General features: G+C 38.5%; 1 protein-coding gene across 1 annotated transcript in view; it reads right to left on the bottom strand.

Annotated features, from left to right (window-relative positions):
* The window catches only part of LOC140161274 (uncharacterized), a 39,492-nt gene that overhangs the window by 21,231 nt on the left and 523 nt on the right, over positions 1–17,738 (bottom strand). Inside the window, exons 2-5 of the mRNA XM_072184745.1 lie at positions 16,291–16,416; positions 4,696–4,761; positions 906–1,724; positions 48–270 (exon numbers count right to left, since the gene is read on the bottom strand). Coding sequence (XP_072040846.1) covers positions 48–270; positions 906–1,724; positions 4,696–4,761; positions 16,291–16,393 — 1,211 coding nt within the window. The 5' untranslated portion in view covers positions 16,394–16,416. The remainder of the gene's footprint in view (positions 1–47; positions 271–905; positions 1,725–4,695; positions 4,762–16,290; positions 16,417–17,738) is intronic.

Below are 17,738 nucleotides of genomic sequence, written 5' to 3'. Positions count from 1 at the left end.
ACGATATAGAACCAATTAATGAAAAAGTGAATTACAATATATATTACCTATTAGCTGGATCTTTGACATCTTCAGGAATGTTGGCAATGTATCCATAGCGACAAGAGTCTTGAGGTCCAGTCACCACAAGTGCATTATCATCAGTCAAAGAGAATGTCCACACAGAGGGAGACGGCAAGGTACCTGAACTACCACCGATATAAGACACTAGTAGATCGGATTCCTGAAGAGTCACCTGGTACAAGGCTGATGTAGTTGCGTCCTCTGGTCCTGAATATTGCAATGCAACAGGTAATATAGATTACTCGGCCGTTATTAGGTTTCACTGATTGTTATATACACACGGTCGGTCGTTATACTTTGATTTGGAATAACCATGATAACCAGAACATCATTGCCCACCAATAGCATGAATAGAACAACATTCAAACAATACTTATTGAAGGATATTGGTCTAATGGTGTGATTGTTGACTGTTGTTAAAAGTTGGTCTTTTATGTTATTGAACAAAATACACACAAAGCAATTTTCTAACTCATGAAGGCTTCTATTATGAGACTAACAGAGAAACAGAGTCCTTTTATGCCAAACACAAAGAATCTGTACTCTTATGTGGCTGCATGATTGTATGTACTCAAACTTTGTTTGTTAGCTGAATTGTTGTCATTCTGGTAATTTTACGTTGATTTGCTGTTCTTTTGTTTTTAATCAATAAAAACAATTAATGTTGGAAAATAATCCACACAAAAACTGCTGATGGGCAATACCTTGCACAGGCATGCAAGAGGTTCGGAATTCGTTGACGATTTTGCCGGTACCCCCCAAATGTTTTTCAAAACGGACAGCCTGTCCCTCTGCCAGCTCTATAGTTACGTGGGTGAAATTTACGTGTCTTAAATGCTTACCTGAACCGCATGAACACATCAGTAGAAGAGTACGTCCCAAATATTTGGAGCAATCAGCCAGGAGTGTAGTCGGTTTCGTTCCATCATAGGTCTGCGTATGGTAAACCTTCCCCACTGGGTTGTCCTGGTGACGCTTAACAAACTCTTCACTAAAACTGTGGATCACTGCAATGTGGCTACCACCTGGTCCTTTGACGGCCAACTCGCCATCTTCAGAACCTTCAAATTGCCACAAGCCTGCTTTATCCGGGGAAAGTGGTTTGACAAATAGTTCCTCCGCGGTTACTCCTGGATCTATGAAGTAGACATTCCCCTCTTCTTTGCCATCCACAACTGTGCTACATAGAACAAGAAGACAGCCAAATGGAAGAGGCGTCGTATTCAAAGGTAGCTCCGCAGATCCATAGAAATATCCGAGAGAGACCTTCGTGGTGTCATTGTCAGAATCTCCTTTAGGTGCTTCAAATATTACGGCACAACCACAATGTCCCATGCTTGCGATGTTGGACACAATACAGCAATGTCCATTGCCGTGCATAGCTGCTGGGCAAAGATTCCCATCAGAATCAGTGTGCAGCTCATGCCAGTGATAAATCGTATGTGGACTCGTCAACGCCAGTGATGTCCCTTCCAAATGGTTGCCATCGAAACCACAACGTACGAGCTGCAATTCGGAATCGTGGCTGCCTTCAAATCTCCGTTGTAGAAGAAGTAAGGCAGTTCCACCGCCATATTTGGCGTTGATGTTGAAGTTGGTTTTCATCCAAACTTGAACGGGGTTGTTGTCCGTACATGATGCTTCCTGGCAAGCGAATTCGGCTAAGAATATAATAAGGACCACGTGATTAAATTAAATTTGATTTAATTCCAAACTTCGACCACGTGATTAGTTCAATGAGAATGTCCGTAAGAATGACACGAATGTTCCCATCACCAACAGGTTTTACAAAAGGCAGTTTAAGCAAAAGACATCCTATCAACACCAACAAAATGGGTCACAGTTTACGAAACTTAGGAAACGAAAAACATGAGTCAAAATAATGCTCTTTCCAAGACCAGCAACGCCGTGCATGTGTTTGTTTGTTTGTTTGTTTGTTTTCAATGATCTTCTCGTATGAATTCGTCAACAACCCATAACAGGAGAGGTTACGGCTCATCGCCAGTCTATGTTAGCTAGCATAAACAACTAACATGAACATAGGTTAATAACTTATACGTCTGTCCGGAACTGCCATTTTGTATGACTTGCGTCTTGACATTCCTTTTTGAACGGTAAAATATTTGTTCTAGCCTTTGGGTGACGAGAAATTACTGATCCCACTCTCTAACACTAAAGGCTGGCTTTGGATGGGGTGGGTGAGAATGTATTGCCGCTTGCAGGGGTGAGGGGGTGTGGGTGGGGTGTGTGTGTGTGTGTGTGTGTGATGGAGTTGTGTTTGGGTGCCGGGTGGGTGGGCGTGTTGGCGGTGGTGGGGGTGTTTGTGAGGAGTATGAGGGTTATTTGCAGATAAATAAAATGATTATAGTATAAATGACCTGGAAAATGCATCGGAAATTTGAATTTATTACAAATAAGAAGTAGCGATTGCAGGTAAATTTTTAACACATTAATATACATGTAAAAATGGAAATGATGCTTTAATTTCTCGCAAAGCACACGCACTGCAGCTGCACTGACCCATGGAAAATCTGATTTTTCGGTCTACTACTTGGAAGACAATTAATTTGCTTTAGCCTGCTGTCAAGTAGCCAGATTATATCAAGAAACATTCCATGTGTATTTTCAGGTCCAATGATTTGCTCTATTTGCTACTTCCAACATAATAAAAACCAACTGCCCAGTGCCAGAGCCCAGAAGTGGGCAAGTGCAATAGCTGTCATCAAACTGTCATTGATGAGTACAATATATACTGTGTGTAAATTTCCAAATATTCACAGGGCAGCTATTGCACTTACCCACTTCTGGCACTGAGCAATCGAAATGCACAGTATCAGATAAATAAAATGAATTTAGTATACTGCCTACTTTTACACAGGAATTTTACTTATATATATAGTCGATAAGTTGAAGATACATCAGAAATTTTAATTTAGAAAAAATATTCATGACATCATGAAGCAGTTGTAGGATTATTTATTTGAATTCATAAATGTATAATCATGTCAAAATGAAAATGCTTTACCAACCCTGCACAAAATACGTGGAATCATCCATTTGACCACTACTTTGAAGACTAAAACTGATACTTCCTCAGATATTCATGTCCAGTGTTTTTTTAAACTTATATAATGCTGCTATGTAGGCTCATACCAGGCTCATACATTCCGGTAGTTAAAATAACCAAGACAATTTTAAAACTTTCAACGGAAACTGAAGGCAAATAAATAAATATTTACCCAGCAAACACAAAAACGTTTTAAAAACGTTTTAAATAAGTTATATTTTGGCTTTTGGTTTAGGTAAAAACGTTTTAATAACATTAAAATGTCGGGTTATATAAGGCCGTATAAAATTAATGTTTTGGTTCTCGTCCAGAGGATTTTCATGAATTGATGAGGGAGGGAGGTGTTTTTTTTTTTTTTTTTTTCCAATGTAAAATTAGCATTGTCAGTAGTTTTCGGTCTTCTCCAACAGTGCTCGAGGAAACGATGAGGCCCTTTCTTTTTTTTTTTTTTTCAAATGTGAGATTCTGAGGATAAACCCCTAGAGTACCACAAAAGACTTGGAAGTGATGCTTGTTCTCTAATAAACTTATTTATATGTATGAAGATTTCATAAATCATTCCAAAGTCTAAAAAATTGAAAAATCTAAAAATCAAAAAAAATCTGACAAATCCCAGAAATTGAGGAGGAGGGACGAGAACCAAAATATTAATTTTACACGGCCTAAAGGTCATGATAACGTTTTAAAACGTTTTGTATGAAAACACACTACAACACTATTTTTTAAATGTTTTCAAAAAATGTTATTTTAAACTATTTTTGCAAACATTTTTGCCAAATATTTTGTCAATACTTAAATAACATTATGTTAAAATATTTGAACCCAGCAAACACAGAAATGTTCTTAAGATGTTTTTTTCAAAACCTTTTAATAACATTTAAATGTCGGGTTATATAAAGGTCATGAAAACGTTTTTAAAACGTTATTGAAAATATTTTGGGCAAATATATTTCGCAAAATATTTTTTCAACCCCAAAATAACATTCTGTTTAGAATGTTTTGTATCAAGTTTTCAAGAATGTTTTTGGAATGTTATTAAAACGTTTTTATAACCTTTATATAACCCGACATTTAAACGTTTTCTGTAAAACATTTTTGTTTGCTGAGCAGTAGATTATCAAAAAATGTTTTTTAAGGTTATGAAAACGTTTTATACTATTAATATACCCTTTATATAACCCGACATTTAAACGTTTTCTGACAACCTTTTATAACCTTTCGCGAATGATGTCGAAAACGTTTTGTGTTTGCTGGGTACCTGCTAATATTTTCGGTAACTAACCTCAGTCAGCCTCATTACTGCCTGAGGTTGGTAACAGTTAGTTGCCGAAAATATAAGCAGGTAAATATTTATTTATTTGCCTTCAGTTTCCGTTGAAAGTTTTAAAATTGTCTTGGTTAACTTATATTAGTTGTCATGAATAATGAAAATGTCGCATAAATAGAAGTAAAGAAGATCATTGTTTATCATTATTGATCTCATTCATCAAGCAAGAGAAGCCTTTCAGAAGTACCAGGGCATACTTTTGAATCTGCCAAAATATCTTTCATATCATTTGTCATACCTGTTGTTGATTTAGAAATTGAAGCGGGTAGTTTCAGGTCTGACTTTATCCTTTCGACTAGTGTACCTGAAATAAAACAATCACCGGGTGAAATAATTAAGAGCTAAGAGTAAAAGGGAGTGTCCAAAAAATAATACTTTGGTAGGGGGCTGGAAAATATGTAGGGGGTTCATAAAATTTTTGGAGTTCTGAATAGGGAGGTTAAAAAGTTTTGGGTGCATACAGAGGGAGCTATAGGGATGTAAAAACTTTACCAACATTAATCTTGAAGCAAAAAAATACAAAATAGTCAGAAATTTAAAAATTATCGTGCGCTTCGCGCGCAAATGTCCAAGTGAAACCGGAACAAAAGTGCATGGCAGATGATTGTGAATCATTCAATAAACATGAACCACTGAGCTATTATATTTAGTATTAAAAGTGTCTCGTCTATAACTTAATATTTTGAACCATGTGTCAGTTTTTTCTGGTCTTGTGAATGATAGTCCCGATAGTGAGCTTAGGGCACAAATTGCATTGATCATTTCATATAGCGAACGTGTACAGAAGAATTCAAATATCACAGATAACCTTTTGTAGGTCCTGTGGTTTTTGAGTTATAGTAAAGAGAGCTGAAACAACATCGCTTTGTAAAACGTACATAACTCATTAACAGCAATAAATGAAGCAAGTTCCAAAGTATATGATTTGTAAAATGAACATCCAGGTGTTATTTTTCAATAATATATTGATGCTTATTTGGTTATGACGGGGGGGGGGGGGGGGTAGCCATTTTAACGGAGTATGTACCTTTTTGCACCACGGATTTTTGATGATTTTTGATTATGACGGAGGAGGGTAACCATTTTTACGGAGTGTGTACATGGGTACGGTACGGATTATACATCTTCGGAAAGCTGAAAGCTATTTTACAAACCAAGTATTTAAGGGGTAGCCTACTACACCTGGCCAATTTTGTGCCTATTTTGCATTTTCTCAAAATTATAGCGCATTGGTGACAAGTAAGGTATAATTATTATAGGGGCAAGGACTACAACTACTGCACTGAAAATTCAGCAACTCAAGGCAAGTAGTTATTGATTTATTGATCAAATATTGGTTCTTCCCTCATTTTTGACTGTAACTCCACAACTGTTGTCTGTGCTGAAATAAAATTTCCAGTGCAGTAGCTGTAGTCCTTGCCCCTATAATATACATATCTTACTTGTCACCAATGCGCTATAATTTTTGAGAAAAATGTAAAAATAAACACAAAATTGGGCAGGGGTGTAGTACCCCCTTAACTGTTAAAATCAATTAAATAATTTAGATTTTATTTTTACCTGATTAACATACATACATTTTGGGGTTTGTTTTAAATAAATTATCTTAAGAAAATTTCCCTTTAACGAGTATTTTAATTTAGTCATCAAAGTCAGCTGATTTATGCAATAAGTGTCTTGAACCATTAGCACCATGCCTGAACCTTGCCGGGTTTCCGCTTATTATTCTAATGTTGCAGACAAGACAGAGTCATACATTAACCATTCATATGCCTGCTAACATTGTCGTTTGGAAATCAAATTAAACAGTGAATTTTTAAATTAATGGGAGTTTAAGTGCTGGAATCTCACTCAATGTTCATGTTATTGAGAATAATTTATTTCATGTAGTAACTCAAAATTTAATACAAAAAAATCAAGGTGAGAAGTGTTGCAAATATAAAAAGGGTTAAAAATAACTCCCCCTATTACAAAACACTTGCATTGGTTTCATAACGCACATTTTGACGATTTGAAAAATTAAAAAAACCTATGAAAAGTGGAAACATTTTTCAGAAATGATGTTTACATAAAAAGTTGCACTCTTTAACCAGATTATCAATAATATATTCATATAAATGATGGCGGGGATTTTGTTCAATTTACAAGTTGTTTAATCAATACGAAATTAAAGAAAAGATGTTGGTATAAATCGTGCCAACGAAAGCCTGTTTTGTTTCTGCCTTTTGCATTTTCATTGAACACAGAAAAAGGTGTACTGTTAGCTCTTCGTCATCTAAATTTAAAAAATATAAACATACACAATACAGGGAGTCTCTTCATTTTTTAGTTACAAATACACACACAAAAAAATTATGCAGTGACAAACTAAAGGTATGTGTTGGGGATAAAACTACGATGTCCCATACCATGGCTGTCGAATTCCTGGCTACCGAAGCTTGTTACGATCACCACTCGTCACTGATATCGATGAATTACCTTCCTGATTTGAGCCTTAATTATGAGTAATACACTCACCACAGACGCCAATAACACTCTCAGATGAAACTTGGATCTATGTTCTTGCTCCTTTATATAAAAGTAACTCAAACGACTACTTTAAACTTGATTTAACGATATGATGATGTACAAAAAACTTTAGGCTTCGAGGGAATCCATAACCCCATTGCACACAAAAATATCACTCCATGTCACTCCAAAACATGTATGCTCACCACCACTGAGGGCGTACATCACAGATTGCAGTGGGAAGGCTGACTCAATGCCATCGGATTCCTAAAAATATCAATTAATCTACTCAATCCAATAATTATGAAACACTTGAGGAAATGGCACTAACATTCCGGCGCGCTTAATTTATGCTGCCTGCATACAATTACCTAACAATAAACCTAAAGTGCCATTTACTCGGGCATTTACTATCTATCACATGAAACTCAATAATGAACTCAATTTTTAGATAACAACTCTACTTTTGAAAACTTTAAAAACTAAAGCAAATCTGACATTTCACCTGGAAGTGTCCATGAATCAACTTGAAATTTGACAAAAATATGTTAATTACTACAAAATTAGCCTGAACAATAATATTGAATCAATCAAGTTTGGAAAATTATCCACAAGCTTTGTACCAATTGGCTTATTTGGCTTCAAATAAAGTATATTGATCATGACTGAACATGTAACTTAACGTACATATGTAATTATCTCAGAACTGTCTGTGAAATAAAAACAAAACTAAGTGATAAATCTCACTGACCTTTCTTTTGTGTGTGAGACTACAAGTGTGTTTCTGAAATACTGAGCAACATCTCAATTTTGAATTTCAAAACAACATTGATGACTGAAAAGGCTAATAAAAGCACAATATGACTGTTTGAATGAAACAAACTTGACTTTTACAGCTTGAACTAAAATTCCTTTAAATGTGAACTTGTGAAGAAATATAGCACACACTAATGTTGTTTATCAATTTAGCTCCTGATCAATACTGCAAATTATACTTGAAATTAAACAAATTTACACATAGAACTGCCTGGGTACAGTCATAGCAGCCTTATGGTCTCAAATACTACAATGTAGTAACTATGGTCATTTATCCACTTGGAAAGTTGGCATGTGCAAATTGTGTTGGAATTTATCCAATAATGGCCCAAAACTGCAAAACATTAATTTTGGATTCCATGTGAAAGTGGTTGCTCACTCCAAATTGTAAAATTTCAAATCCTAAGGCAGGTCACGTGGTAAATGTGGCACTTGATGTTCCTTCGTGGTGATGCAGGTACTAATAGGTTGCAGCGCTTCCATGTTGGTCACATCCTGAACAGCACATTATCTGGGCACAACCATGATAATATATTTTGAAACTATTTTGGAGCGTATACATGTAAAATGCTTAGTGTATCACCTGTGCACAACCATAGTGACACCTTTTCACAATGAAGCATACAATGCTAACAAAATTACCTGTGCACAACCATGGTAACTTTGAATTATCACCTGTGCACAACCATGATGATAAATTATTGCATTTAATTTCCAACTTTGCACATTTTGCCAACAAAATGGGCCTTTTCATTCCACTTAAAATAATAATAGCTGATCCTTTTTACACGTTTAGTTTCATGCAGTCACTTCTGCAAATATAAATCAGCTATGTCCTTGTGTTGAAAATCTTGGTTCGAATCCAGTTGTAACTACCAACGCTGAAAATTTCAGTTCCTGACACAATCTAGCCATGCTGGTCACTGCTACCCTCGGTGTCGATCATCACACATGCTATCTGTTGAGCTACAGTTGAAATCTCTGGATTTCTCTTGGGGCTTCTGCACACGAGTGATTGATGCCTGATGAACCTCGATGACTGCTGGTTAACTGGAATCCAAACTGCTGGATGATAACTTCAGATTTTGAGAATTTCATTTCTCCTTCCTGTGAGTTGGCCTTTTGCCAAGTGTGAAGTACTGCAAGTGTTTATGGGACATTTGCTTCCCAAAGGACATCCCGTCCAGGAGGTTACCAGGCGCCTCAGCTCGCCTTATCTAAAAAATCACACTGCTAGAGCAGAAACTTCACAATTTAACATTTGGCTCCACTCACATAATTGGTAATTGTCATATAGTGTTCACTTCATTTGTGCATGAGTTTTGTCACAGTTGAGATTGTAACAATAAAATTGTCACAAAGACTTTCTTTCAGTTCATCATCTCAACTTCATCTCAAACATGCTGTGACACTTATCTGCTTTCATTCGCTGTTTGCAGCGTCTTTGTTTCTGGGTACTCTGCTTCAAGTAACAGGCACAATTTAGCCACTGGTCTGACCAATGTTGTGGATCTTGTCTTAATTTCCACCTGTCTAACAAATCCATTCTTGTCTGGTCTGGTTGCTGTTACCTTTCCCATTGGCCACATATTCCTAGGTTTGGATCCATCTACTACTAGTACGATGTCACCGACCTTAAGATTGCTCTTTGGAAAGAGCCACTTCTGGCGCTCTTGCTGCTGTACAAGGTATTCTGATATCCAACGCTTCCAAAACAAATCAGACATGTATTGTACTTGTCGCCATCTTTTTTTGGCATACTGATCTGTTTTTTCTGTCAAAGTTGGTGGAAGTGTCGGTTTGCCTTTAAGCAAAAGCAGGTGATTGGGGGTAAGTGCTTCAAGATCTCCCGCATCACTTGAGACTTTAGTAATGGGTCTGCTGTTTACTACTGCTTCAGCTTCACAAAAGAGTGTTTGCAGAGCTTCATCAGTCAACATCTGCTCCTTGGACACAGACATCATCACCTTTCTGATGGTCCTGATCATCCTCTCCCAAACACCTCCAAAGTGAGACCCTCATGGTGGATTAAATCTCCAATCTACATGATCTTGTAGAAGCTCACTGTGAATCTGTGCTTGATTCCACTTGCGTATTTGTTCTTGTAGCTCCTTTTAGCACCTACTAAATTTGTGCCGTTGTCTGACCATACTTCCTTGACTTGGCCTCTCCTTGCAATAAAGCGGCGTATTGCACAGATACAAGAATCTGTTTCAAGTGTGTCAGCCTTTTCAATGTGGATAGCTCTAACAGCTAGGCAGGTGAAGACCATGCCGTATCTCTTGACTACACTTCGTCCTCTCTTTACTTCTACTGGACCAAAATAATCAACACCAACTCTAGTAAATGGTGCTTCTTCTGGGTTCACTCTGGATCTTGGAAGATCTGCCATTTGTTGCTCAGCGACCTTTGCTCTCTGTTTCCTGCAAGTAACACAACTTCCAATTATCCTTCTGGCAGTTGAATTTGCGCTCACTATCCAGAACCTCCTTTGTAAGCGTGACAGCATATGATTACGTCCTCCATGTCCTGTAACTTCATGGATCTCACGCATTACCAGATCAGTTATACAGCTCTCCTTTGGCAAAATCACAGGGAATTTCTCATCTTCTGGCATAGCAGCTCTGGCAAGACGACCACCGACTCTTAGTAAGCCATCTTTCACAAAAGGGTTCAACTTGGATATTGAACTTATCTTCTTCAACTTCACACCGTCTTTACCTCTTCTGCTACCAGGACTACTAGTCTTGCTTTTCAAGATCGCTATCTCTTGTGGAAATGCTTTTCTCTGTGCAATTCCAATAGCTGCCTTTTCAGCGTCTTGCATGTCAGACACTGTGAGTGGCTGGATACAACCCTTTTGAGTTTTCTGCTCCTGATCTTTGTCTGATGGTTGGCTGGCATTAGAGTCCTTTGTGCTCAAATGAGCTTTCTTTCTTTCTCTGCTCCTCTGAATGAGTTGTTTCTTTACCTTCAGGATCCAAGCGATTGCTTTCTTCAGGCGGTACCATGATGAAAAGTGTTTCATCAGCATTTCCACTCCATTCATTTCATCTTCAACTCTATCCTTCACCTTCTTACCTTTCACTTCATCATCATCCTTCACGTTCACAACAGTCTCTTCCTTCTGACTCTTTGTCTCTTTGCCATCTTGTACCATCATCACATTCACCTTCTTCACTTCCATATCATCTTCCTGAACACCCTGGCCAATATCTTGACATGCTGGCCATTCTTCTTCTCCACTCCAGAGAAACTTAGGACCTTTCAACCAACGATCAGTTGTGAGGAGTTGGTCAATTGAGAGTCCTCTTGAACTATCATCAGCAGGGTTGTCTTTAGTCGGGACATACCTCCACTGCGATGCATGTGAGCCATCATGGATCACTCCAAGTCTATTGGCTACAAATGTCTTGAAGCGTGCAGCCTCATTGTTGATGTATCTCAAAACTGTCATACTGTCAGTCCAGAAGACTGTCTTGTTGATTGGAATATCAAGTTCATGCTGGATCATAGTGTTCACTCTCACTGCAACTGTTGAAGCATTGAGTTCTAGCCTGGGTACTGTTACTTGTTTCACCGGTGCAACTCTTGCTTTGGCAATAACTAAAGCACAGTGAATATCGCCATCTTCATTCTCAGACCTCAAATAACTCACAGTACCATAGACCTTCAAGCTGGGATCCACAAAGTGATGCAATTGTGTTGACTTCACCTTTCCAAAATGTGGTGGCTTATAACATCTGTCAACTGTTAGATGTTCCAACTTTGGTAACTCTGCTGCTATCCACTGTTGCCACATTCTGAGGTGTGCTCCAGGAATTTCTTCATCCCATCCAATCTTGAGCTTGCATAATTCTTGCATCAGTTGCTTTGCTGGTAAGATTGCAGGACTGATGAATCCCAGCGGTCGCATACAGAACTGACCACTGATAGTATTCCTCTTCGAGTAGGTGGGCGGTCTTTCACTGTTATTTGATATCCAAATTTGTCAGCTTCAGGGGACCACAACATTCCTAGCACTCTTTCTGTGGGTAGATTTTCAGTGTCCAAATCTACGAGTGCCATGTCCTTGGATCTATCTTCCTCAGGTATAGACTGAAGCACTGTGCGGCTGTTGCTTGTCCACTTAGTCAAGTTGAACCCGCCGTCTTTACAAGCCTTCTTTAGATCACTCACAAGATCAACAGCTTTCTCTTCAGATTTAACTGATCTGAGCATGTCATCTACATAGAAATTATGTAGCATAGAACTTGTAACTACTTTGTCGTACTTGACTCCAGCTTCTTCTGCTGTTCTTCTGAGAGCATAGTTCGCACAAGATGGCGGCGAGGTGGCTCCAAATAAATGGACCTTCATGCGATAAGTCTGCAAGGGTTTATCTACTTCTCCTTCCGCCACCAAAGGAAACGCAGTAAGTTGCGATCACTTTCCGGTACCTGAACCTGGTGAAACATACTTTCAATGTCTGCTGTCACCGCAATGCATTCTTGTCTAAATCGCAGCATCACTCCTACTAATGAACTAGTAAGATCGGGGCCTTGTAACAACTCCTTGTTGAGTGAATGTCCCATATAGTTGACTGCACAATCATAAACAACACGCAATTTGTTCTTTCTGGGGTGGTACACCCCATGATGTGGAATGTACCACGTTCTGCCAGATTCACCTATTTCTTCTTCTTCAGGCACCTTCTGGGCGTATTCCTTGTTTATCATGTCATTTACTACAGACTTGTAATCCGCATGAAACTCAGGGTTCTTGGAAAACCTCTTCTTCAGATGCGCTGCTCTCACTTCTGCTTGCTGTCTATTGTTGGGAAATTTCTTGTTGTGATCTTTGAGGGTAATCCTATCTGGTAGTGACCTTCAATGAGTCTAGTTGTGTTGTTTACATCAGCTAGAAACTGTTGGTCATTCAAACTCTTCTCTGGTAGGTCTTCAGTGATGCGCTCTGTGAAATCATGGTTGAATAACTTCACCAGCTGGTGGTCGGCGTTTCTTCCACTCTTGTTCTTGTTATGGTAAGCGGTGACGATGATTTATTGTTCATCCCATACACCGTCCAGCCAAGCAAAGTTCTGCAGGCATATGGACCATCATTGCTGCTATGTATCACTTCCCAGGGTTCAAGACTTGTGGCACATTATTCCCGATGAGCAGACCTATGTGTGCATTTGCTTCATCTTCCAATCTGGTTAGACACACTTTCTCTAAATATGGCCAGCTTGAAATCTGCTCCTGAGTGACAACATGATCCATACGTGCAGGAATTTCCTCTTGGTGTATACCTTTGGCAGCATCACACTGTTTTTCGTGTCCATGTCATAAATTTCTAGTCCCTGTAGGATTCTACTATTGACCTTCCTGCTTCCAGTCATGGTCTGAATATCTAACGTAGTAGACCTTCCTTTAAGATTGAGTTGCTGGCTTAAATTCGTAGTACAAAATGTAGCATCGCTACCCGAGTCTAAGTATGCATAAGTTTCCACAGTGATTCCTGTAGAACTTGATCTGATTTTTACAGGAATGATGCACGCGATGAATTATCTCCGGCGCCTGTATGATGACAATGACATACACCAGCATTTGTCACCTTTTCTTCTTTATCCTTGGGTGCTGTGTCTTGCTTCTTGGATGCTGTGTCTAGCCTTTCTAGGTGAAGCACTGTTGGGTGATTTTTATTACACTTGTTGCATGATAATTTATTCGTGCACGCTTTACTGATGTGCTTTGCCTTTTTAAGGCAGCCAAAGCACATACCTTGCTCTTTCAGATACTTCAGCTTTTGCTCCGCTGGTAACTTCATTAATTTGAAGCAGTTGTCCAAATTATGGTTCTCTTTCTCACAGTAGTTGCAGGATTTTTTATCTGCCTTCTGGTCTGCAGCAGTATTTGCAGCAAAACTTTCATCTGTACTTGTAGCAAAGTTCCTCTTCACTTTAGGCTTGCTATTTGCACCTTTATAATTATTATTACCTTCTCTATCACTTATTTTCCCAAATGCAGCATTGTTCTGGATTCTTGCTTGTTTCTCAACAAAGAGGAAAAATCCTCAAACCTAACCGGACGACCCACATCTTCTTCAATATAGTCTACTCTTTGACGCCATCTGTCCTTCATCTTGTAAGGAAGTTTGCCAACAAGCAGTCTAATATTCGCAGTGCTGTGCAGCTCACTAGTATAGCCAAGAGACTCCATGGTATTTTTACATTCCATCAAAAACAAGGACATCTCTTGTAAGCCTGATGAGTCTTCATTGGTGATATTAGGCCACGCCCTCATTTTGGAGAGATATGCTTCCGCAATGCGATGTACATTACCAAATCTCTTCTGAAGCAGCTTCTTAGCCTCTTGATATCCGGTATCATCTTTCATCTGCAAGCAACTTTTTACCAAACTGTTGGCTTCTCCTCTGGTAAACTGCTCCAGAAATAGTAAACAATCTTGACTGTTGGTTCCTCTGTTTTCAATAGTGTACTCAAAGTTCCTTATGAAGGAAGTGAACTGCAGGGGTCGTTTTAAACGGCTGCAATGTTCGTTTTGGAAGGCTAGATCTCACATGTTGTTCTAGCAGCATCTTGGTAACCACATTGTTGTCAACTTGACTGTCTATTGTCCAATCTTGCTTGCCAGAAATAGGCCTCAATTGCAATGGTGTTGAAGTAGCAATCGGTGGTGCTGGAATTTCTTGTTGTTGACCTCTTGTCAGATCCGGCCTGCTTGGTGCTGGATTTATATGTTGTTTGCTTTTACTATACTGATTGCCAGTATTAAAGGGCCTCGCTTGCAATGATGTTGAGGTAGCAATCGGTGGTGCTGGAATTTCTTGTTGCTTGCTTTCACTATGCTGATTGCCAGTAAAAGGCCTCGCTTGCAATGGTTTTGTTGTTAAATTGTCATGATGATTTCCATTGTCTGTTATTGAACCGTCAGTTATTTGCCTAGTGTTGGGTGGTGCTGACCGTACTGGATTTTCAAGTTGTTGACCTGGCTGGGGTGGTTGGTGTATTTCAACTTTTACCTCTTTCTTCGTGGCGTAGGGCTAGGTGCTGTATTGTTTTCACTGCGGTTACAATCCAACCATTCTTGTACCAAGTCCTTGGATTTCTTACCCTCATCCAGTGATTCTTCTAGAGAACTACTACGTTTGTCCTCAGTTTCATATTTCTCCAACGCAAATAATTTGGCGTTTTCAACGTTTATTTCTGTACGCAACTCCAATACCTGTCGTTGCTGTTCTAATTCTTTCATCTTGAGTCTTATACCCTCTTCATTTCTTTGAATTTTCTCCTGCAGCTTGTATTCTTCCATCTCAAGTGCTAACCTTTTTTGCAATGCTTCTTCTCTAGCTTCCATTTCTGCTTTCCTGGTAGCTGCGGCAATAATAGCACTTTCCATACTTATTGCTCTGCTTTTTATTGATCTGGAAAATGTGCTCTTTGAGCCTTTTGAGCTCCTATTTGTTGCCATTTTGACTCTTGCTTTTTGTTGACGAGTCCTTTATTTTGTAAATTCAGATGATGTTACCACAGCAAATCGTGTCTGGTACCGTCTGGCTTGCGTACTACATGACCTGTGACCTCACTCACAACGTGGGCAGCTGTAGGCTGCGTGACACATACGTGACAAAATGACACGAAGTTCTAAAAATGTTCTAATTTCACTTGGTGTGCTTCAAAGTTAAATCTAATCTGATACTCAGTTGCCTTATAGCTTATAGCTTCTTGTTGAATATCTTCGAGCATCCACAGTTTTTTGTACTAAAATGTTGGGGATAAAACTACGATGTCCCATACCATGGCTGTCGAATTCCTGGCTACCGAAGCTTGTTACGATCACCACTCGTCACTGATATCGATGAATTACCTTCCTGATTTGAGCCTTAATTATGAGTAATACACTCACCACAGACGCCAATAACACTCTCAGATGAAACTTGGATCTATGTTCTTGCTCCTTTATATAAAAGTAACTCAAACGACTACTTTAAACTTGATTTAACGATATGATGATGTACAAAAAACTTTAGGCTTCCGAGGGAATCCGCAACCCCATTGCACACAAAAATATCACTCCATGTCACTCCAAAACATGTATGCTCACCACCACTGAGGGCGTACATCACAGATTGCAGTGGGAAGGCTGACTCAATGCCATCGGATTCCTAAAAATATCAATTAATCTACTCAATCCAATAATTATGAAACACTTGAGGAAATGGCACTAACAGTATGGAATGCAAGGTTGCCTTCCTCTGATAAGCTACTTAGTTATAAATATATCCACTTGGAATAATAAGCACATTTGCCATACAGAGATTACTCATAAATATTTGACACGTCATGACGTTAGGCCATAAACCATCAGTAGGCTATACCATTAATATTTTGACAATAATTCCCAAACTTGAAGTATAGGTTTCACAAGTATAAAAAATTGATTAGTATATTATTATTGTTGTTATCATTATTATTATTATTTAATAGTAAATAATACCGGTAGTTTACCTTTATCATCGGTGTTATCTGATGTTTTCCTGACCACATCACCAAACGCGGTGACTGCAGCGACTTTAATAGCTGATGCGACGTTTTTCGGTTTGCTATCCATCACAATTCAAGTTCATCTCAATGCTAAAAAATTTGGAAAATTATATAAATTTTAAATCAAATAAGTCCATGTAATAGCATGGGTCCCCCACCTTTGACATTACCACCCTCCCCCCATCCACTGAGAAATCCACTTTTCACGACGGGTACGGCTTCACTTTTCAGAGTAAATGTTAAATGTAGGCCTACCCAAGATGCAAAAAGATCCAAGTATTAAAGAAAGAAATACCGTATAACGGAGGGACCACGTTAATAGTACTAGTAGCCATACAAAAAGTGAGTCCATTTTTGTGCATGTAGCCTGTGATTATGTTTCAGGAAAAGGTCCATCGCAAAATGAATCCTGGTTATATAATAGTTAATACGACTAGCCTTGGCGTAATTATGCCATAGATGAACTCCTGGATGGGGCAGCTTTAATTAGCATGAGGCCACATTGATATGTAAATAGCGTATTGTTATTTAAATTTGCGCCCAGGCGTATTGAGGGCGACAGTCAGGTTATCCAGACGGAGAATGGCTGCATATGCCGGGCATGTCAATTTGCTGAGTGAAGGCTGATAATCACCTTTCTGTATAGGTAATAAGCTAGTATATTTCGTGTACCAGTTGGTTATGACAAAAAATTAGTATCATATTAAATATATTAAATGTATAAACTTTGAAATTTACATGAATTTGAAGAGCAGAGCTTCGAAATGTAGCTAAGTCAGGTGATGTGAAATTCTGCTGCGTGACCCCCTCTGCGTGGTAGAATTATATTCATAAAACATTGAATTTAACAGATATCATGGGTAGCCAACCACGATTTATCAGCATTTAAAATATATGTTAATTAACAAAGATAAATAATAAAGAGTACAAATGGCAATTAACTAGTAAACAAGCCTGAAATCTTAAAATGTTGCCACGTGATTTCCCGAACACATGATATGTTAACATGTGACCACTATTCAGATTTACCGTAAATATTTGGAGTATGCTTGCACATCATGCACATACACTGTGCATTTCTTTACTTCCGTATAAAATCAATAATTCGTGCTGGGAGCCAAGTAACATTGTCTGCTCAGAGCAGATTGGTATTTTATTTTACTTGAGAGCATAATAGAAATACATAAAGACGAATAAGGCGCCATGATGGAAGGTCAGGTCGGGTATCAAAGGTCATTATTATAACTTAAATACTACTTGTATTTCTCACCTTGCCTCTGTCACATATTTCCTTCATATTATTGACAGCAAGTCCTAATTTTGACTTTGCTATTGCAAAATGTCAACTCATATCAAATCAGTATACGTTCTTGGAAAAAACATATAACTGGTGCCTGATGGGAATACCCGTC

Source organism: Amphiura filiformis, chromosome 9 (genome assembly GCF_039555335.1).
Source record: "Amphiura filiformis chromosome 9, Afil_fr2py, whole genome shotgun sequence".
Classification (NCBI taxonomy): Eukaryota; Metazoa; Echinodermata; class Ophiuroidea; order Amphilepidida; family Amphiuridae; genus Amphiura; species Amphiura filiformis.
Note: the sequence above shows the minus strand (reverse complement) of the source record. Positions and strands in the feature narration are given on the sequence as shown.